This window comes from Gorilla gorilla, chromosome 8 (genome assembly GCF_029281585.2).
Source record: "Gorilla gorilla gorilla isolate KB3781 chromosome 8, NHGRI_mGorGor1-v2.1_pri, whole genome shotgun sequence".
NCBI classification, from domain to species: Eukaryota; Metazoa; Chordata; class Mammalia; order Primates; family Hominidae; genus Gorilla; species Gorilla gorilla.
Window position 1 is genome coordinate 54,311,600 of NC_073232.2, and position 26,450 is coordinate 54,338,049.

The following is a 26,450-nucleotide window of genomic DNA, read 5'->3' on the forward strand; positions in this document are numbered from 1 at the left end:
ATTTTTTAAGAGACCTCTCTTTCTCTTGCCCTTTCTCCCTTCCTCTCTCTAGGAATTGAAAAAATATATTAGTGAAAGGGTTAATAGCCTTTAAAAAAATCATTCTAAATTTTCTCTTTTCATTTCACTTTTCTCTCCTGAATTATAATAACATACTTTGGGTAACATTTCATCTCGAACAATTCTATTTGTTGAGCAATTAACATGTCTATTTTCTAGGTCATTTCAAACTATTGCTGTGTATTAAAAGCATTTTAATAAAATTATAGTGACATAATTTTGACTTTGAGATGTTCTGCAAAGCAAGAGTCCTCTAAAATAAAGTTCAATTTGTTTTTTTATTTGTTTGTTTTTTCTTGAGACGGAGTCTTGCTCTGTTGCCCAGGCTGGAGTGTAGTAGCTGATCTCAGCCCACTGCGACCTCTGCCTCCCGGGTTCAAGCAATTCTCCTGCCTCAGCCACCTGAATAGGTGGGATTACAGGCCCAGACCACCCTGCCTGGTTAATTTTTTGTATTTTTAGTAGCGATGGGTTTTCACCATGTTGGTCAGGCTGGTCTCAAACTCCTAACCTCAAGTGATCCACCCGCCTTGGCCTCCCAAAGTGCTGGGATTACAGGCCTGAGCCACCGTGCACAGACCAATTTGAAGAAATAAATGTGGAAAGTATGTTATTTTTCTTATTTCAGCATTTTAAGGACACATTTATGTTGTACCATGTCCGATAATAATACTAGTAATATCTACCTATTATTGAATGCTCACCACTGCCAGGCACTGCTTTACGGGAAGTAAAATTAAAAACCCTGTGAGATAAATGTAACTGCTGAATTGTCTCCCCTTCCAGGTTCTAGACTGAAGTCCTAACCCCAAATGTGACAATATTTGGAGATTAATTTGGTCATTAAGGTTAAATAAGGTCTTAAAGGTAGGGTCCCAATCCAATAAAACTGGAGGCTTTATAAGAAGAAGAAGAGACGGATATCTGAGGACACATGGAGAAGGCACCGTCTACGTGTCAGGAAGGGAGTCCTCACCAGAATCCCACTCTTCTGGCTCCTTAATCTCAGACCCCCAGCCTCCAGAGCTATGAGAAAATTAATGTCTGTAGTTTAAGTCACATAGTCTATGGTATTTTGTACAGCAGCCTGAGTTGGCTGATGCAGTGACATTTTTGTGGATTAGGAAACAAACTGAGAGGTCAGTGGCAAAACTGGCATTTGAACCTGAGTGTGTTGGATCACAGAAGTCCATTCTTCGGATTCCTCTCTGAATTTTGAATGAGAAAAGAGTGAATATAGACAACTTAAAAAAAAATACCAAAGGCTTACACCGTTGGTTGTTGGTGTTTTTATTTTATAGGTTTAGCAAACCACACACAAAGCCAATGGGTTACTTTCATTCCTAGTCCTTATCATCTGATTTTTGTGTTCTAGCATCATATTATTGTTTGAGCTCTCAGAGTTCCAGGTTAATGTTGAAAAATGTAGCCATATCGTGAAATTGTAATGTCTAATAAATCCAAGATTTACTCCTGCTGTATTTGCTTTTCGTAAAACCTATTAAATACAAAATATCCAGTGTTGTGCCTGAAACTAATTGGCAGTGTCCCATTAAACCATATCAAAATTAATGTCTATTAATTGGATTAGAAATTCAGTGAGAATGACAGCTGCTAGTGCCTTTTACAGTTACTTTGTTTCTTTATAATCCATATGGCAGAAATCACATAATGCTTTTTTCTTCATTGAAATAAACACTTTGAGGGTACACAAAAAGGTTTGACTCAATGTGGTCGGAGTATGTGCATTTTTTTTTACATTCTTCCTCTTAAATTTTTTTTTTGGAAAATTAGCTTAAATTGGCTAAACTATTTTTTCTTCTCTCTTTTCACAGGTTTTCACCAGCCATATTTTTATATCTGATTAGCATCGTTCCATCATTATGGCTCCTTGAATTGCACCATGAGACCCAGGTACTTCTTTTTGGAAAGTAGGAATTGACCTATTCAGCAATAAGCTACTTTCACAGTATGATCCAGTTTATTTTCGGAATGCACTTTTCTAAGGTACTGGAGTTAGCAAGAATTGAATAAATAAGAGGCTATCAGCAAAAGGAAGTGAATCCATGATTTGCCCCCCCAAAAAAAAACTCCAATAAAAAAATTACATTTATGTAAGATTTAGGATTATATAGTGAATTAACATTTTGTGATAGAGATCTTACTACTAAGACTTCCCCTGTCCCCCACCCTACAGGATGGTAGAGTTTACATGGGGGTGTGGAAATTTGATTTTAACCCTTCCAGCTTCAGTGAATTTCTATGTTGTGCTAAAAATGGGCACGCCTCAATGATCTGGCATCCTGTAAAGTGACACTTTTAGGAATTTCAAAAACAAAAACAAAACCCTTATCTGTAGTCAGCTATATAAATGCAATTAAACTTATAGGAGCCATTTAAAATAGTCTCTTTTAAAATGCAGGTTATGCAGATTACAGGAGACTAATTTTTGGGAGTCCCACGGGCTGCCTTAGTGAAATAGAAATTCTTTTCTAGAGCCCTGAAACTAAGATTAAAGGGGAGGAGTCGTGGGACCCACCATGTGGAAGGTGAGCTTATATGTATTAGAAGATCACATTGTCCTAGAAATAAAATAGTAGCTCCCGGCCGGGCGTGGTGGCTCATGCCTATAATCACAGCACTTTGGGAGGCCGAGGCAGGTGGATCACGAGGTCAAGAGATGGAGACCATCCTGGCCAACGTGGTGAAACCCCGTATCTACCGAAAATACAAGAATTATCTGGGCGTGGTGGCTCATGCCTATAATCACGGCACTTTGGGAGGCCGAGGCGGGTGGATCACGAGGTCAAGAGATGGAAACCATCCTGGCCAACGTGGTGAAACCCCGTATCTACCGAAAATACAAGAATTATCTGGGCGTGGTGGCGTGCTTGTGTAGCTTCAGCTACTGTGGAGGCCAAGGCAGGAGAATCACTTGAACCTGGAGGTGGAGGTTTTAGTGAGCCGAGATTGTACCACTGCACTCCAGCCTGGCAACAGAGAGAAACTCCCTCCCAAAGAAAAAGTAGCTTCCAATAAGAGTCCCTAATTTATTACAGAAATTTTTAATACAGCTATTTTCTACACAGACAACTCTAATCAGCAGTCTCTAGGTTGGGTGCAGTCATATACTGCTGTTGATGTTCCTGTACAACTCTGGGGAGGCCAGGTTTCTAAAGTCCATATGATTCCAGCTTTGACTTCATAGTTCAGGTTACAGGACTATGTTACAGAGAAATGTAGTTATGACCTAATAATATTTTGGTAACTTCACTGATAAAATACTTTAGAAAAGATCTTCGAGAATTTGGACTTACATAGATTTCTTTGTTATAGTTGGTCATTTTATAGCAAGGTTAAGACCCCAATATGTAACCCTATCTGCCTCCAATGTATAACCTTATCTGTAAAAGGCTTGCTCCAAATTATAGGCACACAAAGGGGAATTTAGTTCTATGGACTACTTTTGAAGAATTCTACAAGCAAGTACCAAGAATGTAGGGATGAATAAAACATTTTTCTCCCTTCAATCTGCTAAAAATCACCAAAGTCATATAGGCTATCCCTATGTCTGTAGCAAAAGTGTTTTTGTAACTGTATATTTTTGGTTCAAGTTATCATGGCTTTTTAAAACTATACTGGAAGGAGTTAGGGGACTGTTTCAATCTCTTTACTATTTACTACTTTCAAGGGTATGAAAATAAGCTCTAGTGATTTGAATCAATTCTTTCATGTTTCTTTCATATCCAATTCTATGACATGGCTATCATACACAATAACCATTCATTTCCCTAAATGCTTTTATAATATAAATTTGTTGCACAATTAATTGATATACAGGTCAAATCCCGTTACAACAAATAACGTGCAACCAAAAGTTCCCTTTTTAATAAAAAAAGATTTTTGAGCCCCAAGCAGTAGCTCTCTAATTTTCAAACTACAAAAGAAACTGAACCTTTAGTAGTAATGGATTTGACTCATTTTGACACAGAGAATTAAAATGAATGCCCAGAGATTGAATTGGGCAGAATGAGCAGAAATGAAAGTAGAAAAATAGTAAGAGAGAAAAAAAGTATTGGAATTGCAGTTAAATAAAGAAGAAATGGCAGAATAAAGGGAGTTACAGCAATTCTTCTAGTCTACTCATTTAGAACATTTTGGGAGTGATAATAATCACTTTTCTTCAGGTAGTCTCCTGTACTTTCACAAATGTTTTCACGTATATGGACCCAACAACTCCATAGGTTAGGCATGATACATACATTTCTATTTTAAAGACGAGGATCCTGAGACTCAGAAAGGTTCAGTAATTTTCCTAAGTTGATACAGTGAATACACAGTAATGCTGGGGCTTAGAACCCAATGGATATCTAGTCCATTAAACCATATTGTGCTTCTCAGCTATGTGTTCTGTGTTTTAGAGGAGTTTGCATCAGAATTATCTGAGTTGTTCATTGTAGAAAAGAGTAATTTAATTTTCTTTCACATTTTCCATTTGCTCTATATACTATATGTTCTAACCTATGACTTGGCATTAGGAAAACATCCTGACCTATTTCATGAGACATTTCTCCTAGATGACTAATTTCTTACCTTCATTCCTGAATCTGGTTGGGTCTACATGTATGGGAACAGAACGTTTATGACAATGATTGTGACCTTAGTTCTTAGGTCCATTTATGAAGTGGCAAGATCAAAGTAGTGGAAATATTCTGGTCATCTTGTTGTCACAGTCTTGTTGGACCCAAAGGAATATTTTTGAAGCTAATAAGAGTTTAAAAAACACAGCCTATTTTTAAAAAAAGGCATGTTGGTATCCAGATAATCTATGTGAACTCACCTATACAAGGCAGAACGTAAACAATATAATCCCCAAAATAATACAAGTCAAGCTAGGTTTTAAGAGTGAAGTCACTTGTTCACTGCAGTCCCAATGTAGAGGCCACTTGGAGGAAAATCTCATAAATCTATAACAAATAGAATAACAAGAGTGGAGAGCAACTCAGATAAGTCTTAATACCATAATATGGACTATGAAGCTATTTGCTTCCAAGTTATCTTCTACTGCACTAAAGCATGACCTTTTTTCTTAAATAACAAGATGTTTATGTATTTTAGTGGTAAGAATGTCAAAAACATATTAAGGTCGCCATTTTTAATACATAGTCTGTTTTCATGCCTACAAAGTGGTCAAAATGTATTTCCTATTGAAATAAATCTTAAATAAAATCACCAACATGCTTTGCAATGAAAATTTGTTGCTTGGTTAAAGATTTAATTTTTATCTTCATTATCTTTTCTTGGAGGCTTAGCTGCACACATATACACACACACAAAGTGTGCAAACAACTGTATTTTTGCTCCTACAGATATGGAATATGGCCATTTTTCTTAATTATTCTTGTCGTTTCAACCATAATACTAGTCATTTGGAAAGAGAGTAGAAAAAACAGCTTCTTGCAGACTTTCTTTTCTGCTTTTTTCAAGTAGCTTATAGAATAGTCGACGATGTATCCAGAATAATTAAGAAAAATACACTTCTTACAGCTTTAATTTTTTTAAAAAAATAAGTCCTCTCTAAATACAAATGTGTGATGGTGGATGTGTGGTGGTTGTAGTGGCGGTGGTGGAGCATGTGTATGTGTTTCAAAATATGTTAGCACTGCAGATGTTTGAAAAACCTTCAACTTTTTTTAAACCAGTTTGTAAAATTTTCATTGGGTACAGCTACATTTTCAAGTGCCACCCCTTTCTTCTCTTACATAATTTTTCCTTTTCTTACTTTACCTCAGATTCCCAGCATCTGGTGGATAAATATCATGCACAATTCACTTGGAGAAATTCTCATACAAAATGAAGAAACAAAAAAGGAAAAATGTCATTTTTCATGTCTGTTGTTTAATTTTCCATAGGCCTAAATTGGCTTTTACACTGTCACTAAAATGTATGTTTTGGTGGGTGAACATGATAATTTTTTAGGTTGTTACAGTACTTGACAGTCAGGATTAAAAATGATTGGATTATTTACTTAAGCAATACGATATTTTAGATAAAGAGGCTTCTGGATAAGAAACAAACTCTTAAAATACTATATACACACACATACACACACACAGACACACACTGTGGAGTACTACACAGCCATAAAAATAGCAAAATCATGTCCTTTGAAGTAACATGAATGAAGCTGGAGGCCAGTATTCTAAGCAAACTAACACAGGAACAGAAAATCAGACACCACATGTTCTCACTTATAAGTGGGAGCTAAAAACTGAATACACATGGACACAAAGATAGGAACAACAGACACCAGAGACTACTTGAGAGGGGAGGGACGGAGGGAAGTGTGAATTGGAAGGCTGCTTATCAGGTACTATGCTCACTACCTGGGTGATGGAATTCTTCATACATCAAGCCTCAACAACATGCCATTTACCCATGTAACAAACCTGCACGTGAACCCCCAAAACCTAAAATAAAAGTATAAGAAGAAAAAAAAAAACATCGTAATTTCCTTGACCAGGATCATATATGTTTTATTGTTGTCACTGGTTATTTGTTTGGTTTTAAATTCTTGCAAGGTTTAAGAAAGGAATCTCAGTTACCAATCTATAAATTCTACAGCTCTCTGCAATGACTCAGAGCATTTGCATCCTCAGCGACTTATGGAAAAATAAGATTTGTATACTTGACATTCTTTTCATATTGATTAAAAAGTGGTTTTCAATCTCAGGCCTATATTCCGATTTTTGGAAATGTTTATATATATGCTGTATAAACTCTGCACATCTGCTCGTAATCTCTTGAACAGATTTAAGTCATTTTGATCTCTACCATATTGTGCTAATTTTTTGCCATAATTGCCTTCTCTGACCCCATTCTTAGTATTGCAGTATCCAGGCTGAAGGAACATCACAGAATACCAGCAGAAAAGAAGACTTCAATCAAACATTGACATCCAATGAACAAACCAGTAGAGCTGATGATCTCATTGAGACGGTGAGAGCTTTTCCACTGAATATTAAAGGATCTAGAAAATGGTGGACTTGGTATAATCCTCAATTACCTGCTATACATGCTTCCCAGCTAATTCTTTCCTGAAGAAAGTTATCCATTGTTTGGCTTAGGAATTCACAAAATAATTATATTTTTAAATTATTAAACATTTAATATGCATAGGTATATACATTGATACATTTTTTATATAAATAGATATATTTAACCCACATCATTAAGGAACACATAAAGAAGATAATATGTGCACATTGAGAGACATATACATTTATGAAACAATGATATAATTAAAAAATTGGGATATGATAATTTTAAGATTTATTTTTTAGAGGAATTTTAGATTTACAGCAAAAATTGAGAGGAAAGTACAGAGATTTCCCATATACTCTGTACTCATGTACAGCCTCCCCATCCATCAATACCCTGCACCACAGTGGTGCGTTTGTTAACACTGATAAACCTACGTGGCATTTTTGGGGATGCCAATAAAAGTGGCATTTTGTTTTTAATTTCAAATTTCACTTATTCTTTGCTAGTATACAGGAAAGAGATTAACTTTTGTATATCAACCTTTTATCCTACAACCTTGCTATAAACGTTTACTAGTTTCAGGAGGTTTTTTTTTTTTTTTTTTTTTTTTGTCAGTTCTTCGGGATTTTCTACCTAGACAATTATGTCAACTGTGAACAGAGGCAGTTTTATTTCTTCCGTCCCAATCCCTATACCTTTTATTTTATTTTCTCGTCTTATTGAATTATCTAGGAACTCCACCATATGTATTTTGTAGATGTTTATTAATAACATAGAGAAGATTTCTGGCCAAAACAGAATCCCTTCCTTTTTCTTCATAAGGCTGTTATTTGGCAAACTGACCATGACCTATTTAAAAAGGAAAAGGCCCCTATCACCAAAACATATTTTCAATAATAAGATGTACTATTGGTTCTGTGAGGTTTAATGGAATGAACCTTGGGTTCTAATTCAAGTTCCAATCACAATTTATTTATATCAGTCTGGACAAATCGCTTAGTTTCTCTCTCAGTTTTTCATCTGACAATCAAAAATATTAATCTTTACTAATGTGCTTCCTGTATAAATTAAATATGATGTACGTAAAGTTTCATAGTACTAATATAAGAAAGCGTACAGATGGAATATGCTTGATTTTCATGTATGGATTCAATCAGGATAGCATCATGCCTTGTCTTTTATCCATCCTTGTGCATTTGATATCAGCAAGTGATGGAGAGGGGTAAATGAATTTTGCACAAACATAGTTAAGTCACTTGCGTAAATAAGTTGGAATCATTATCCACTTGAGACCTAAGTCCTTGTAGGGGCAATAGTATACTTTGAGACTTATTTAGAACGTAATTGGGCAAGTTGTCATCCAGAATACATTGGTGGGATGTAAGTTTTTCTTAGTCTAAGAATAATGGCAGTGTAAAATTTGCTTGCTGGCTTATGGATTATTGAATAGTATGTTAAGTACTCAGAATAAAAATAATAATTTTACAGTTATTCTCTTTCTTTACATTTAGGTAATCGATAAACATTATTACATTTTTATGTTTAGCTATAATAGAGTTTTAAAGCAAAAAAAACAAAGCGAAGATTTGTACAATGCTAAAAATATTTCAAGATTAGTACATTCAGATTTAAAAATCTATTAAAGAAAAATATAGGAAGTTTTTGTGATATTAATATGGATTTTATAAAACTTTGCTATGTGTTATTTTTCATTACACAGTATAATAAAATGAGACATGATCTTTAAAACATTGTAAAATTGGTTCTTTAAATACCATATGGTACAATCCCACTCGTAAGTTTAAGGCTCAAATTACTTGCTAGTTATAGGCACCCCCATCTTAAGGACCATATTAGCTTTTTATTTTTTTCAGTGTTCAGCTGAAAGGCATTTTACTTTCTTTAGTAAGTAAAGAATAACTCCTGAAAATTACTGTCTACAAAAGCAAACTCTTGATTGAAAGCACAGTGAAGAAAATATTTCTCTCTCAGGTGGTGGCTCATAATCCTTCTGTCTATATGACATTTCTGTTAAACAGGCCAAAGTTTTTGTGAATAACTTATCTACAGTATGTGAGAAAGTTTGGACATTGGGACTCCATCAGACATTCCTGTTAATGCTAATAATTGGAAGATGGCTTCTACCCATTGGAGGCGGGATCACTCGAGATCAACTCTCTCAACTTCTTCTTATGTTTGTGGGGACAGCGGCTGACATACTGGAATTCACAAGTGAGACCCTAGAAGAACAAAATGTGAGGTGAGCATTCCTTGCAGCAAAAACACCTTGTTTTCAGGGTCAAGACCATGCACCTGTCTCTTTGTTCTGTGACTTGTATTTCACATGAATAAGAATTTTTAGTATATTTTATATGCAACGTTAGGATCAGAGAATTTGCTGCTGTTTACGTATTAGAAACCAGCACAGTCTTTATGTTTTTTAAGAAATACACAAAGGAGATTTCTGCTAGAGAAAGAGACACATAATATTCTCTGTGGGAGAGAACAGAAAAGCTCTGCATGTTTTCATGACCACAGGTTAGATAGAGTCATGGTTCTCTGAAAACCTTCTGAAGTGGAATGACCATCCCCAGCTCCTCTTTTCCATTCCCAAGTGTCAGAAGCATAGCCAATCATAAAATCCTCTCCTAGAGCACAGCATAGCTACAGTTTAAGAGAGCACTGAGAGAAGACATGGAGAAGTCTCTCCCTATCCATTTGGGGATTTGTATTCCCTGGTGTATATGGAGAATGGGGCAGATGAGGTTTTATTTTACTAAATTTTATTTTTAGTCAGTTTTGTTCGAAGTGCCCACAGGCTTTCTGGTGTAGAGGCCTATAAATTAAAACTTATTGAGTTGGTACTTTTATTTTTGCCACAAGCAAATAAACTCAGAATCCATGATCACATCTGTTTACGGAACGACTTTCTTACCATTAGGGATTTAAGTCTCAGTGCCTGAATATACTTTAAGCTTGGGTTTTGCACTATGCCATAAAAATAAATTGGAATGAGGCTGGCTTTTAATGCTACAGTTTACTTTATGCTGTGCTTCTCAAACAACAAAACATAAAGCTCAACAAAATACACTAACTTACCAAGTAAATTTAATATCCCAATTATAGCACAAATTATATTTATAACCATGAGCTACTTTTACAAGATAATTTCCTGTTTCATCTATACTAATTTTTCTTATAGCTTATTAAGTTGACATATTCTTTTAAAAATCCAATCTAAATTGATTCATTATCTTCAAAGTGTTGATTTTAGTTCTGTAGTTTTAATGTCTTAAGTATGATCAGTGCTTTACATTGTAAAATGTATTTTCAAATAGAATACAATGTTGTTACAAGAAAAACATAAAGAAATCATGACAGAGCACATAAAAGTGACAGGGACATCACAGTAGAAAGATAATTAACTCCACCTATATAGAAATAAACATGTACATGCAAAACATTTAGGGAGTTGGGAGGGAACATAGAATAGTAGAAGAGGTAGTAAGGAGGGATATGTTTTGTGGGGCCAGTCATAAAATTGTAAGAAATGCCTAACTCATTTATCTTAATGGACTGTTAGTCCCATCCAGAAGTGACACCATGGAGCAATTTATAGATTTGTGTTTTCCAATAAAGGTTGAGTATTAAATAATTTCGTGAATAAAAGTAGAATTGCCCAGCAAAACCAACAACCCAAATGAACAAAAAAACCCAAATCTTGAAAACCATAAGGCATTTTTTCACTCACCCACTGCTGAATGGTTATCTAATATGTGTCAAGCACTGAGCTAGGCAGAGAATGGGGAACAAATTGTGAGCAAGTATTAGTAAAAGGACACACAGTCCTATCTCAGTCAAGACTGTTTCAATTCAGCAAGAATTTAGGGAGCACTTAATGTTTCAAGACACCATAAATACTCCCAATTTCTTCTATCACCTACAAATTTATCTGAATGCTTTATAAATATGTATTTTTATAATTTTAAACTTGTGTCATATCCCAGGAAAGCTGATGTTTAATGGAGCCCAATAAATTATGTCATAGTTTTTATTGGTTAATGTTTTTAAAATTTGTTTTCAATTTTCACTGTCTCAGGTTGAAGTCATTTTCATTTTTAATATTACCACATTGTGACAGTAGCCTTCTGTAATTCCCATTCAAGTTCTATGTGCCTCTATTACTCAAATATCCACTGTCCCAAAAACCCTCCCAAAGTCAAAGCCCAGGAAGAATATACAATTTTTCTCTCTCCTAAAAATTAGCTTCCATGTTCTGATTTCCTGTTTTGGTTCTCACCTATACTGCAAGAATAGACACTGCAAATATCTATTTTTTCAAAGAAGGAGACCCTTAATCCTTTCCAACTGGGACATAAGCCTTCCCTTTTAGGCTCAAGAGGATAATCATGGAGAATAATCTTAATACATAAGTAAAAGATATTTATATCTAATAGGAGAAGGGATCGCTTCATTGTAGTCTACTCAGCATTGCCTATTATTATGACATTTTACTTTTTCTAATGTTTTATTCCATAGTTTAGGCTGATAGATTTAGGAGAAAGCCTACAGTGATATCTACATCACAAAAATGTCTTAATCTCTTCCCTATTTTCTAGCTAATATGTCAAATTCCATTTTTTATTAAATAAACTTCCTTCCTTTGGCTCACATTGAAGTTCATCTACCTAAATTTTATGGATTTACACAGGTTTGTAAAGCTTCTGATTCTGCAACTTTTTCTTAACAGATTTATGAAGTTATGGTTTAAATAACATGAAGTTCAACTGTAATTCTATAGTTTAATGATATTTAGTAATTATAGATTTGTTTATCCATAACCACAATCCAGGTTTAGAACATTCCCATCACTCCAAAAAGATTCCTGTGGCAGTTTGCAGTCAGTCTTCACTCTTAACAGGCAACCACTGATATCCTTTATGTCTCTGTGGATTTTTCTTTCCTAGAAATTTCATGGAATTTGAATTATAAAATGTGTACTCTTTTATGTGTGGCTTTTTTATGTAACATAATGTTTCTGGGATTCATCCATGTTGTTTCATGTTTAGCTCCTCTTTAGTTGCTAGTGTTCCATTAAACACATATACCACATTTTGTTTATCCATTCAGTAGTAGATGTACATGTGGATAACTTCCAGCTTTTTCATATTAAGAATGATGTTGCTAAGAGGATTCACTGACAGACTTTTGCCTGGCTATGTTTTCATTTCTCTTTGGTAGACACCTAAGAGTGGAATAGCTGGTTATATGTTAAGTATAGCTTTAATTTTTAAAAAATCTGCTGAGATATTTCTAAAGTAGCTGTATTAATTTATATTCCCACCAGCAATGTATGAGGATTCCGTTTTCTCTGCATCGTTATCAACCTTCCTTTTCCCTGTAGTCCTTTTTGTTATACCCTTCTGATGGATGTAGAGTGGTATCTCACCAGGACATTAATTTGCAGTTCTTTAATGACTAATGTTGCTGAGCATCTTTTCATGGAAATATTAGCTATTCATATATCTTCTTTGGTGATGTGTCTGTTTAAATTTTTCTTCATGTTTTATTGGATTGTCTTTTTATTCTTGAGTTGTAAGAATTCTTTATATATCCTTGATACAAGTCCTTTATCAAATATCTAAATATAAATATTTCCTCCCTGTGTTCAGCTTGTTTTTTAATTTTTTAATGTTTATCTTTTGAAAAACGTGTTTTTAAAATTTTGAAGAAGTTCAAATCTATCAATATCTTCTTTCACATTTTTGGTGTCATATCTAGGAACTATTTTCCTAACCCTAAATGAGAAATGTAATTTCTTTTGTTTTCTTATTGATATGGTTTGGCTGTGTCCTTGCCCAAATCTCATCTTGAATTGTAACTCCCACAATTCCCAGGTGTCATGGGAGGAAGCTGGTGGGAGGTAACTGAGTTATGGGAGCAGGTCTTTCCTGCACTGCTCTTGTGATAGTGAACGAGTCTCACAAAATCTGATGGTTTTAAAAATGGAGGTTTCCCTGCACAAGCTCTCTTTGCCTGCTGTCAGCCATGTAAGATGTGATTTGCTTCTCCTTGCCTTCCCCCATGATTGTGAGGGTTACCCAGCCATGTGGAACTGTAAGTCCATTAAACTCTTTTTCCTGTATAAATTACCCAGTGTTGGGTATGTCTTTATTAGCAGCATGAAAATGGACTAGTACACTTATAGAATGTTTTAGTTCTTACATTCATTTCTATTATCTGTTTTTACATAATTTTTGTGTACAGTGGGAGGTAAGGTTCCAAATTTATTTTTTATTTTTGGCACTGCCCCATTCCAGCTGGAACTAATTTTCCCAATACCATTTGTTGAAAGGAGTCTTTCTTTATTATATTGCCTTAGCATCTTTGTCAAAAAATCAATGGATCACAGATATAAAGCTTTTTCTTCGGACTTTCTGTTGTGTTCCATTGTTTTATTTGTTTGTCATTATACCAATACCACACTGTCAGGATTATGTAGCTATAGTGTGTTTTGAAATTGGATATTGTAAGTCTTCCAAAATTGTTCTTTTAAAATTTGTTTTAGCTGTTGTAGGTGCTTTGCATTTTTATATAATTGTTATAATTCTCTTTTCAAGTTGTAAAAAAGGGTAAAAAATTTTAAAAAAATCTTACTATGCTCTTGGTAGAGAATAAATTGAATCTAAAGATCAATTTGGGAAGAATTGTCATCTTAACAATATTAAATTTTCCAATCTGTGAACACAAAATATCTCATCCTTTGTTTAGATGTTCCTTAATTTCTCTCAGCAATGTTTTGTAATTCTCAGAGTGCAAGGCTTATACTGCTTTTCTTAATTATTTCCCAAGTATTTTATTCTTTTTGATGCTCTTAGTAGTGGAATTATTTTTTTAGTTTTATTTTCATATTTTTCATTGCTGTAATAGAAACACAGTTTACTTCTGTATGATGATCTACTATCACAGCCATGCTCAACTTGCTAATTAGTTTGATCCCTTAAGTTTTCTCCTTACAGTATCATGCTGCTTGTGAACAGACTGTTTTGATTATTTCTACTCTGTATGCCTTTATTTTTCTTGCCTTATTGCACTGGCAAGAACTTCTTTCAATGTCAAATAGAAGTAGTAAGAGTAGACATTTCAATCTCAAAAGATAAGCATTCTGTCTTGCTGTATTAAAGATGATGTTACTCATGGGTTTTGTATAGATGCCCTTTACCAGTTTGAAGAATTTCTCTTTTATTTCTAGATTATTGGGAATTATTTTTTGGTGGGTGTTAAATTTTGTTAAATCCTTTTCCTGCTTTTATTGACATAATTATGTGTTGGTTGTCTTTTATTCTGTTAAAACAATATATTACACTAATTAATTTTCAGATATTAAACCAACCTTGACTTCCTGAGATAAATTCTACTTTATTATAACATATAATCTTTTTTTATCTTTTGAGACAGGGTCTTGCCCTTTAGCCCAGGTCTAGGCACCACCCAGTGTGATCACCATTGCATTGACCTCCTGGACTCAAGTGATCTTCCCACCTCAGCCTCCCAAGCAGCTGGGACCAGAGGCAAAGGCCCTCACTGGCTAATTTATTTTATTTTTTGTAGAGATAGGATCTCCCTATGTTTCCCAGTCTGCTCTTGAACTCCTGGTTTCAGTCCCCCCGCCTAAGCCTCTCAAAGTGCTAGGATTATAGATGTGAGCCACTGTGTTCAGTCTGTAATATTTTTTACGTGTTATTGGATTCAGTTTGCTAACATTTGCTTATGAGGCATATTGATCTGTAGTATTATTTTCTAATGATATCTTTTTCTGTCTTTGGTAATGCTGACTTCATCAAATACCTCAAGGAGTATTCCTTCTTTATTTTCTGAAAGATTTTACATAGGTATGGTCTTATTTCTTCTTTAAATATTTTATAGAATTCACCTAGGGAGCCATCTGGACCAAGTTTATTTTGTGGGAAGATTTTTTAAATTATCAATTTAATATCATTACTTTTTATAGGTCTATTTAGATATTCTATTTCTTCTTAAATCAGTTTTTATTACATTTTCCTTTCTAGGAATTTTTCTATTTTATCTAAGTTGTAGATTTTTGTCATAAAGTTGTCCATAATATTCACTATACATGTGTTAATTTCTGTGGAGTGAGTTGTGGTACCCTCCTTTTTCATTCTTGAGTTTAGCAATTTCTGCCTTTTCTCTTGTATTTTTAGGTGGTGAGGGGAGAGGCTGATGTTTACTTTTTTGGTTTGATCAGGTTTATTGGTTTTGTTGATATTTAAACATAGCCAGCCTTTGGTTTTATTGATTTTCTCTATTGTTATTCTGTTTTCCACCTCATTGGTTTCTGTTCTGATGTTTAATTTTTCCTTTATGCTTGCTTTGGATTTAATTTGCTCTTCTTTTTTTTTTTCTAATTTCTTCAGATGGAAACTTTCATTACTGACCTTTCATATTTTCTATTATATTTGAGACCTTTCGTCTCCTCTATTACAGACATCTGAAGTATTAATTTTCCTGTAAGCACTGCTTTGCCTGCACCCAGGAATTTGATATGTCTTTTTTTGTTACTTAATGCAGTTCAAAATATTTTCCAATTTCTTCTGTCATTTTTTTTTTGACATGGGTTGTTTAGAAATTGGCTGTTTAACTTCTGAATATATAGGGATCTCTTAGACTTTTTTCTGTTGTTGTTTTCTGCTTTAATTCTATTTTCTTCTGATGATCTACTTTAAATTGTTTAAGTTTTTTTAAATTTATAGAGACTTACTTTGTGGTCTATTATATCGCCTATCTGGAGATCCATGTGTACTCGAGATGAATGTGTCTTTACTTGGTGTCAGGTGGGGTGTTCTATAAAATGTTAGTTACATCACCTTGGTTGATAGTGTTGTTCAAGTCTTCTGTATCCTTACTGATTTTGTGTCTAGTTGTTCTATTGATTCCTGAAAGTAGAACACTGAAATCTTTCATTCTAATTGTTGGAATGTCTGTTTCTCTTTTAAATACTTTCAGTTTTTGCTTCATATATTTTGGGCCTCTGTATGTAGGTGTGCAAAATTGAATTGTTAACATCTTTCCAACGTAGTAACATTTTATCATGAATGATCACTTTTTCTTTAGTAATATTTCTTTTCTTAAAGTCAATTTTGTCTCCTACAAATATAGGCACTCCAGCTTTCTTATGTTGGCATAGAGATATCTTTTTTTATTCTTTTACTTTCAAATTATATGTATATATGTATCTACATTCTGTCCCTTACAAACAGCTTATAGTTGGATCTTGCATTTTCCTCCCCAGTTAAGTACAGTTTTTGTCTTTTGATTTAAGTGTATATTAGTTTACTAGGGCTATTATAGCAAAATACCACAAACATGGTGGCTTAAAACAACAGAAATTTCTTCTCTCACAGTTCCAGACGTTAGGAATCCAAAACCAAGATGCTGGTTCCTATTGGAGGCTCTGAAGAAGAATCTGCTTCATGCTTCTCTCCTAGTTTCTGGTGGCGGCTAGCAACTCTTGGTGTCCCTTTGTTTGTTGATATATCACTCCAGTTTCTCCCTCTTTCTTCACATGGCATTCACCCCAGTGGGTCTGTCTGTGTCTCCAAATTTTCCTTTTCTTATAAGGACACTAGTCATTGGATTAGGGCCCACCCTAATCCATATGACCTCATCTTAACTTGATTATATCTACCAAGACCCTATTTCTAAATAAGGTCACAATCTGAGACTTGGGTAGACATGGAATTTTAAGGGACACTATTCAAGCTGGTACACTGTGTTTAGACCATTAATATTTAATGTAATTATTGATATGGTTAGATTTATAGCTGCCATTTTGCTATTTGTTTTTCTCTATGTCTCACGTCCTTTTTATTTCTGTGTTACTCCTTTACTCTTTTGTTTTTTTGGTGGGGGTGGTTATATGAGCATTTTTAAGTCAATGATGTTAATTTCTCCATGCATTTTTTGAATTATTTTATTAGTGGATGCTCTAGGGGTTACAATATACATTTTAAAATTTCACACTCTATTATAGGGTAAAACTAACTTAATTCTGATACAGCCTAACAATATGGCTCCATTTGGTCATAGCACTGTTGCCCCACTTGCTCCATTACTGATAACTCTGTTTCCTCCTCTTCCTTTTTGCTGTTATTTTTATACATATATTATATCTTTGTGTGTTATAAATCAAATAATCCAGTGTTATAATTATTGTTCTATATAATCTTTTAAGGTTTTAAAAAGATATTAGAAAATATCTATATGACTGTATATTTATATGTTCTTTTAATTTCCCATACATTTATCATTTTCATGCACTTCATTTCTCCATGTGGATTTCAGTTACTATGTGGTGTAATTTCCTTTCGACCTGAAAGACTTTATTTAGTGTTTCTCCTAAGGCAAATATGTAGTAAAAAATACTCCAAGTTTTTTTTTTTTTAATCTGGAAATGTTCTTATTTTGCCTTCATGTTTAAAGGCTAGTTTTGCTATATAAAGAATTATTGGTTGACAGGTTTTTCATATATATATAATTTGAGGAAAAACATAGTTTACTGGTGTAAGAAGATCAAAAAAGCCATATAATAAGTAAAAACAAAGATCCACCATTTTACATATATATACAAATATATAATTTCACTGTCTACTGGCCTTCATTGTTTCTGACCAGAGTTAGCCATTATAGTTGACCTTTGAATAACATGAGTTTGAACTGTGTGGGTCGATGTATATGCAGATTTTTAAAAAATAAAACTTACATTGGGTGTGCCTGCCTCTCTGGCCTCTCCTTTCATCTCCTCCACCTCTTCCACCCCAGAGATAGCAAGACCAACCAGCCTCTCCTGTTCTTTCTCCTTCTCAGCCAACTCAATGTGAAGATAATGAGGATGCAGACCTTTATGATGATTCACTTCCACTAATGAAGAGTAAATACATTTTTTCTTCCTTATGATTTTTCTAAATAACATTTTCTTTTCTCTAGCTTACTTTATTATAAAAATATAGTGTGTAATACATATAACATACAAAATATGTGTTAATTGACTTTATGTTATTGATACGACTTCCAGTCAGCAGTACACTATTAGTAGTTAAGTTTTGGAAAAGTCAAAATTACACACAGATTTTCAACTGTGTGTGGGGAGGTCAGTTCCCTTAACTAACCCCCACTTTGCTGGAAGGTCAACTGTGCTTATTTGTTGTTACTCTGTACATGATGACTCAATTTTCTCTTGATGTTTTAAAGATTTTCTTTTCCTCTTTGGCTTTTAGTAGCTTGAGATGTGTCTAAGTGTGGATCTTTGCTTTTACTTATTCTAGGGCTTTGTTGATCTTCTTACACCTGTAAATTATGTTTTTTTCCTCAAAATTTTCATCCATTATTTTTCTAAGTATTTTCTCCTCTCTTTTCTATCTTTCTTCTTCTGGGTCTCCTGTTAAAAATCTATATGACTAACTGTGTTCCACAGGTCTCTGAAGCTCTGCTGTTTTTCCTTCAATCTTTTTTTACTCTATGTCTTTCAGATTAGATTTTTATTGATCTATCTTCTAGGTCGCTGATTATTTTTTCTGCCATCTCAAATCCAGATGTAGAGTCCAACTGTAGAGTTCATCTATTTAATTTTTCACTTCAGTTTGCATATTTTCAATTCTAGAGTTTCTATTTAATCATTTTCATAGTTTCTGTATCTTTATTTACTCACTTATTGAGTTATTGCCATGAGACTTTTCTTTAACCAATCAAACTTAGTTTTCTTTCATTCTTTGAACGTATTTATAATAGTTGCTTTGAAATATTTTTCTGCTAAATCCAATATCTGGACCTCAGTAGAGACAGTTTCTACTGACCAGTTTTCCCTCTTGATTGTAAGTTAGATATTTCTGGATTTTTTCTTGTATATATCACATACTTCCTTTGTTGAGAACTGGACATTTTGGATAATGTATTATAACCATGTTATCTTCAGCCTCCCCCACCACTGCCACCAACTGAGGCTTCTTATTTTATTGCATCTGTTTTCTTAATTGGAGGAATGTATCTCTCCTTGGGTTGTAGTCACTGAAGTCTCAGATTTTTAAAAAATTCCTAGTTTTATTTTTAGTTCGATGTCTTAGTGGTCACACCTATGGCTACGTAGTTTTTGGTCAGTCAATAACTTGGGCAGATTGGAATCAAATACCGTGAGCCCTTATGACTTCTGCTCTTTGATGATCTGTGCATAGAGTGGATAGCACATTTAGAGTTCAAGATGTTTTCATGTCTGCCTTAGCTTTTGATTCCCACTGGGACCTCTTTGGCCTTCCCTGAACATGCCTGCAGTTTCTCAGTCAGCCAAGCCTACAGGAGTATTCATCTAGCCCTTCTATAGCTCTCATTTTAAGAATCTCTCTATTAAATTTAAAGTTAGTTCATTACTCACTCCAACTGGGACTGCAGTCTCAAAGTAGCAAGCTACAGATTTTTTAAATATTTCTAATCAAGTTTGTTACTTCTATTGACCACACCGCTGAGTGTGAGATTTCATATTCCACTCCAAAGGTGTCACTGGTAAAAGTATCACTTTGATCAATATGGTCTTACCATTCCCACAACTTGAATCAACTTAGACAGGGTTTTTTTGTTTTTTTGTTTTTTTTTTGCTGACTATAGGTCCCTAATTTATCTTTTCATACAGCATTTACGTTAAGAAACTTGATATCATAAATTCTGTTTCTGCCCCTTTGAAATGTAAATTTCCCAGCCTCTTGCCAGTTTGCAAACCAACAATATCTTTCTCGAGGACCTGGGAGCCATCTATTTAAAATGCAGTCTTAAAGAAAGATGGAGCCCCTATCTCCCAGCCTCTGTGAGAGGGTAGGATCCTAACTTTGAAAAGTGCCAATTACTAAACACAAGCGGCCTAATCAAATTGACCAACCTCCATCCTAACAGTCTCCAGTACTTTTCCAGTAGGTCACCCTAGTTCTTGAAAACTCTGCTACTTTTTGTTTTAGCAGAGTTGAGTTTAATCTTTCTCCTGTATTGCAATAGTCTTGAATAAATTTTTCCTCATCTATTTAACTTCATTCAGTACAATTAAAAAAAAATAGCCAAGCTGGGGATAGGAGAATGAATATCTGTGGGTAAGAATGCTTCAGATTCCCACTGTTCTTACCTGAAGCTTGGCTAGCTTTTCATGAATAAATGTTACCCAATTTGTTGTTTAACTTTGGTTGATTTTCAGAGCCCTGATCGTTGTTTTTGACAATTTTTGACAATTTTTTAAGTATTATACATGTTTGTTGGGGAAAGGATTTGCTGACCTTTTCATTTCACTACAGCCACCTTCCAACATTTTCACAAGTCAGAATTTCAACATCATTGTCACGGAGAGTTCCCTGGCCATTCACACCTTTGGAGATCACTTTGTGCAGTCTTTTTTCCCCCCAACATATTAATAGATCATGTACTAAAAAGAATTGTATTCTCACAACATTGCTAACATTTCCCTGTGAATACTTGACCATACAAAGGAGACTCTTCTTATGTTTACATTGTGTTTTATTTTTATTTTGCAGAGTTGAGGCTAATCTCTTTTTCACCTGGACGAAATGGTGAAATATTTCTTCCAGCATAGGTTAATACTTCATTTTTTTCTTCCTTTCCATTATTTTTTCCTTTTCTGGTGGTATTTGTCATTAAAAAAAAAAAACTAGATGAATTCTATCCAATCCACTGATTCTGTCTTTTCTACAGGAATATTTACACTTCCAAAAACAAATAGCTAAGCGAATTGGCAAAATATGACTTTTTATTTTTACTTTTAACCACCAGATTGAGTGTGCTGATATATCAAATGCCAGTCTTTTATCTTACAATTTTTTTCAAATAGAAAAGTGATACTAATGTCAATAATTAAACTTCCCAAGATTTTTTTGTTTCTCTCTGAATCAAGTTCATTGTCTGCTTACATGCTTCTCAGTTGACATTTGTGAAGGCAGATTACACACGTGGGACAGTGGTGAATAAATCCACCCAAAATTCCTTTGCAGATCTTGAGTGTTTGCCATTAATCTCCATGATTTATTTACATTCTAACATTTAACCTTCCTGAGAATTTTTACTGTCTGATCTAATAATTCATATTTGCCTGCTTTAAAAATTTTCTGACCTACTTTTCCAAAATTGTGTTTGATAATTTCACTGGTATGTTTTTCAACACCCACATTCTTCCGTATTTTGTGTGTGCATAGATAATATATGCATATGCAAAAAATGTGCATTTATTATTGTATGGTCAAAGTTGGATTTATGTAGGGCTAGGGTTAGTATATCATTTATCGCTATTCTGTAGGATGATGAATAATATACAAAGATTTTAAGAAGCATGTTGACATACTAGTAAAATTACTACTGCTACAATTATGTAATGTTTATTTATGACTTTTTGTGTGCTAAGAAGTCTTAAATGCTTGAATTTAGTAAGTTATTTTGCATTTACATTCACACTATGAGGTAATTTTTTTTATTATCTCAATTTTATAAGCAAAGACATGTCAGGCAAGGAAAATAAAGAAAGTCTCAAGGTGACATGAAACCAAAAATAACTAATTTGTAGTGATCTACCATAATAGCTTGTGTCACATGCTGTTCTAAGAGCTTTATGTGTTTAACATGTTTAAATAATATACTTAATAAAATTATTATATAATCCAATAATTATTATTATTGTCTTCCTCATAATGTAAATGAGTAAACTAAAGCATGCAGATGTTAAACTACTTATGCATATTCATATAACTAATAACTGATCAATCTGGAATTAGAGTCTCACATCCTATTTCTTTAGTGAGAGTTGGAGCTGGTGTTAGAATTCCGGTCACTTGGTACCAAAGCCCCCTGCTTTGCCACTGCTTTCTACTGCCTTGCAGGCAAATTGCACATAGTTTTTGGTAGAATTATTGAAGTTTGGGATTAGATGAAACTTCAAAAGATCTTGTGAAAAATTTCTTTTGCATCTATTGAAAAAACCTTGTGAAAATATCCTCAACAACTTTTTCTGCAGGCTCTGTTGGAAAAATTCCACTAATAGAAGACATACTAACCCCAAGTGGCAACTTGTTCTATTTTGAGGTAATATTATTAGAAACTACTTTCCTCTATTGTGATGAAATTTGAATTCTCACAGGTGCAACTGAAATCCTTTGAGCCTGAATTGGCCATCTCAAGTCAAAAGAAATGTTTCATTCCTTTTCCACATTGCAGTCCTTAAACATATGAAATAAAACTTCTAAGGAATTATCTCTAGTTTTTAGTTTCTTGAACTGTCTCACATAGATCATGACGCTGAATGCTTTACCACTCTAGTTCTCCCACTTTGGTACAAGAAACTTTATAAATGTTTCTCCTAATATATGAAGCACCACACATAATATTTCAGGTATGTTCTGAACATTGTAGAATAGAGCAGACCTAAAAGTTTCCATTTCATTCATGGAAATAATATAATGTAATGGCCAAAGGAGTAAATGCTGAAATCAGCTGTCTAGTTTTGATTTCTGCTCTCAACACTCGTAACTACATTATTTTGGACAAATTTCCTCAACAGTCTTTTCCCTCCTTGATAAAATAGAGATAACAATTGTGTCTACTTTGTTGAGCTGGTATGAGGATTAAGTGTGATCATAGAGTTAAGCACTTAGAAAACTGCCTGGCATGAATGTCTGAAATCAGAAACTGTCCATAACATTATTTAAAAATTCAGGCACTTATTGAAGATCTGTTGTGTATAGACATTGACTGTGTAAAGAGGGAAAAGTTACATTCTGCATTCCCAAGGCATTTCCACTTAAAATTTTAGACCTTATATTTCTTGTGAAGCAACCTATGATTTTATTTGATTTTGGTAAATCATAAATCATGTCATACTGTGGACTCATAATTAGATAACAATTAGGGAAAATCTTTGAGCCCTTTTTTATGGCTGCTGCTGTGAAATGCTCTCTCTTCTATCCAATTCTATTCTAATCTAGGTCATCCAGTTACTTCTTTTGGAATCCTGATTGTGTCTTCCAGGGTACTGGTTTTCTATCCACGCTCTATGCCATATATGCATATGAGAAGCCTTCCATCAATGTCCACCAAGTCATGATAAAATGTGAAGTAGAAAAGAATCAAAAGCACAGCCTTCAACAACCCATTGGAGAGTCCCCCTGTGGGGAGCCATTTACACAGGAATCCACCTAACAGTATTCACACCTGGAATATTTCTTAATTTTGTTAATGAGGACACTATGGGAGACTTTTTCAGAAGCCTTGTTTAAATCTGAATGTCTGTCATCAATTTATATAACATTACCTGCTTGGTAATCCTAACTATATTTTTTAAGAGGAGGAACTAAGTTTAGTTGAGTGCAATTTTTCTCAGAGGACCTGTGCTGATGCTTTGTAATAACTGTGTTCTTCTAAAAGGGCTCTCAATAATCTTTTAAAGGATCATTTATATAATCTAACTAGAGATTAATAGTAAATGTGCCTTTTGTACTTTAAGACATATTTCTGCTTCATTTTGAAAGTTGAGACTTTATTTTTTTATCACCAACCTTGTCTCCACCATTAACTGCCAAGACAGATAATGATGGCTTAGAAATCTCATTTACAAATTCTCTCAGAGTTTTGAGATTTAATTTTGTATTTAATGCCTCTACACTTGAAGCATTTAAAGATATCCCTTACAATCACCTCATTTCTTTTGGTTTCAATTACTCCTCCTTGATGCTTTTCAGACCTCTTCAATCTGAAAATCTCTTTTGATGGAAGATGGAAAGAAAATCTATTATTATGCCACCAAGCTCAAATTGATGACTTCCTTTCTATCTTTGCTAAAAATAAATGTGACCCTGTTTGATATCCTTTGCATTTCTGTAACCTCTGTTCTTTCTGATTTTAGCCTTCATGACCATTTTCCTAGGTCTAGGACATTTGTATATTTGTCTGAGTATGGACCCTTCTTTTGTGCTTTTAACCATTCCTTCCATAAATATATGTTGTATCCATCAAGCACTGTTCTAGGCACTAAGGATACAGTGGTGAATGAAATAGGCTTATTCCTTGCCTTACGTCCTACTATCTGGTATAAATCTTTGTTTATTGGATTTATCTCCTTACCTTTTTCCTATCTAATGACAATTTTATTTCAGTGTTGAGTTTTTAATCTTTGATCATCATTTAGCTCTTTTGAAATGTCTTTTCAATTAGATCCCTGGTTTCTTAGAATAATTATTAATCCTCCCACTGACATTCCTTGAAATCAGCCATTTGAATATCCATGTTAATATCTATATTTTCTCCCCTATCATTTTTCTCCCATAATGTTTCCATAATTTTATAAAACTAAAGACAGCAATATGGGACCAAGAGGCTTTGTCATAATTCATGCATATGTCGGGCTTTAAGTCTCAGATTATTTATTTTTCACTTCTTCATTATTCCATTATTATCATGTAAGGATTTTTTTCATTGATTTATTAAATCACCAAGATATTTTGGCCACAAGAGGTTTATTAGGAATATACTAAAAAAATGAACTGAGAAGACTTTTCTCTTCTGCATGTGATCATACTTTTTATTACAAATTTAACATTTTGTCTGTATTCTAGGAATAGTCCTGCACTAGTCTATGCCATCCTTGTTATATGGACTTGGAGCATGCTGCAGTTTCCACTTGACCTGGCAGGTAAGTATCCTGATGTTTGTGCAAAGAAACAGAAAATTACACCTCTTGATTATAAACTATGCTAAAACTAAGAAGGCAAGTGAAAGGATTATCATGTCTGTATCCCAATGTTAGTTCTAGTTCAGCTTAGAAGGAAAGTAGACTGAAACTTAGTAAGCCAAGAAGAGTGGATCCACTGTGGTACATGGTGAGCTTAAGATAGTAGAGCAGATAATTGCATAGCGTTATATTTACTTCAAATAGCAGTTCCATCAGTTATGATTTATAAGACCTCCTGTAAACCAGGTAATACATCTGTGTCTCAGCTTTCTTTCATCCATGAAATAGGGATGATAATTATAGTCACTAGGGTTGAAGATTCTTGTCATGACTCAGTAATATACACTTTGCTTAGCAAGTTGCTGCCATAAAAGTTTTATCTCTTATTATTTGTAAGAAGTAATTTTCATTCTTTTTTCAGACCCATGTATTAGAACTTCAGAAGGCATAGGAGCAGTTAAAATTGTCCTCATTGGAGGTCCTTGGAATCCTATTGGTCTTACTTTAATAAAAACATAAACCCCTAAGATTTTGCAAGAAGTAATGTGTTTCCCAGGCATTTTATACTAGCAATAATCTAGGGCTGCATTGTTCAACAGGGGACCCACCAACCACACATCGCTCTTTAAATTGAAATTAATTAAAAATTTAAAACATTAAAAGTCCAATTCCTCAGTCATACTAGCCACCTTTCAAGTGCTCAGTTGCCACAAATGGCTACCATATTGGACAGCAGTAATGTGGAACACTTTTACCATCACAGAAAGTTCAATTGAGCAGTGTTCATCTGGAGTCATCTGAAAACTTCTTGGAACCCTAGAATTTTGATTTGAGAATTCTCCTGGATGTCATTTTACTCCAAAGAAATTCTAGAAATTAATAATTATGCTTTCCTTAGCCTGGCTTGTTTATTTATTACACCTTAATTGCCGGCCTCAGGATTAGAATTAATCCTTAGGACAGAGATATTTAACTTTTTCTCCATCTTTTTTGGTTCACTTTTGTAGGCTCAGAGGTCTGAGGCCATTTTAAACATATCATCCACTTTTTGGAATTATTAACAATTTGGAATAGATGGAAAAACTTGCTGTGGCTTTTAAGAAATACCAAAAACGGAATCACTGATTAGTAATTACAAACAAATGTATGCTAACACACACACACACACACACACACAGAGATTTTGTCATAATGTGCCCTGGAAGGTATGCTATACTCATTGGTCAAGCTGGTGTCCACTTACGGAATATTAGGTACCATCACATTAGATACTGAATTAACACCTTTAGAAGGTCCTTTGGGAGCCATTTCCTGGCCCTCATTTCTTAGGAAAGGCTACCATTGATATAACCTTGGTTTCTCTTTTGTCTTTCACTCTGCCGATTCTCACCCTCCCATATCTTGTGGTTTATTGCCTTGCTAAGAAAATTTGTATTTAAGAAAGACATTTTGTAAACTTTCAGGGGTGATAATGTTATGCAGCTGTTTGAAAAACAAAGACCAAATGTTACTTCTGACTAAATCATTATTGTATTTTCCAACAAATAGTACATTATGTTTATCCATATCA

General features: G+C 34.1%; 1 protein-coding gene across 1 annotated transcript in view; it reads left to right on the top strand.

Annotated features, from left to right (window-relative positions):
• Positions 1 to 26,450, top strand: part of TMEM26 (transmembrane protein 26) — a 47,279-nt gene that overhangs the window by 15,469 nt on the left and 5,360 nt on the right. The window contains exons 2-5 of the mRNA XM_004049455.5: positions 1,896 to 1,974; positions 6,946 to 7,059; positions 9,144 to 9,364; positions 24,765 to 24,841. Of these exons, the coding sequence (XP_004049503.1) occupies positions 1,896 to 1,974; positions 6,946 to 7,059; positions 9,144 to 9,364; positions 24,765 to 24,841 (491 nt within the window). The remainder of the gene's footprint in view (positions 1 to 1,895; positions 1,975 to 6,945; positions 7,060 to 9,143; positions 9,365 to 24,764; positions 24,842 to 26,450) is intronic.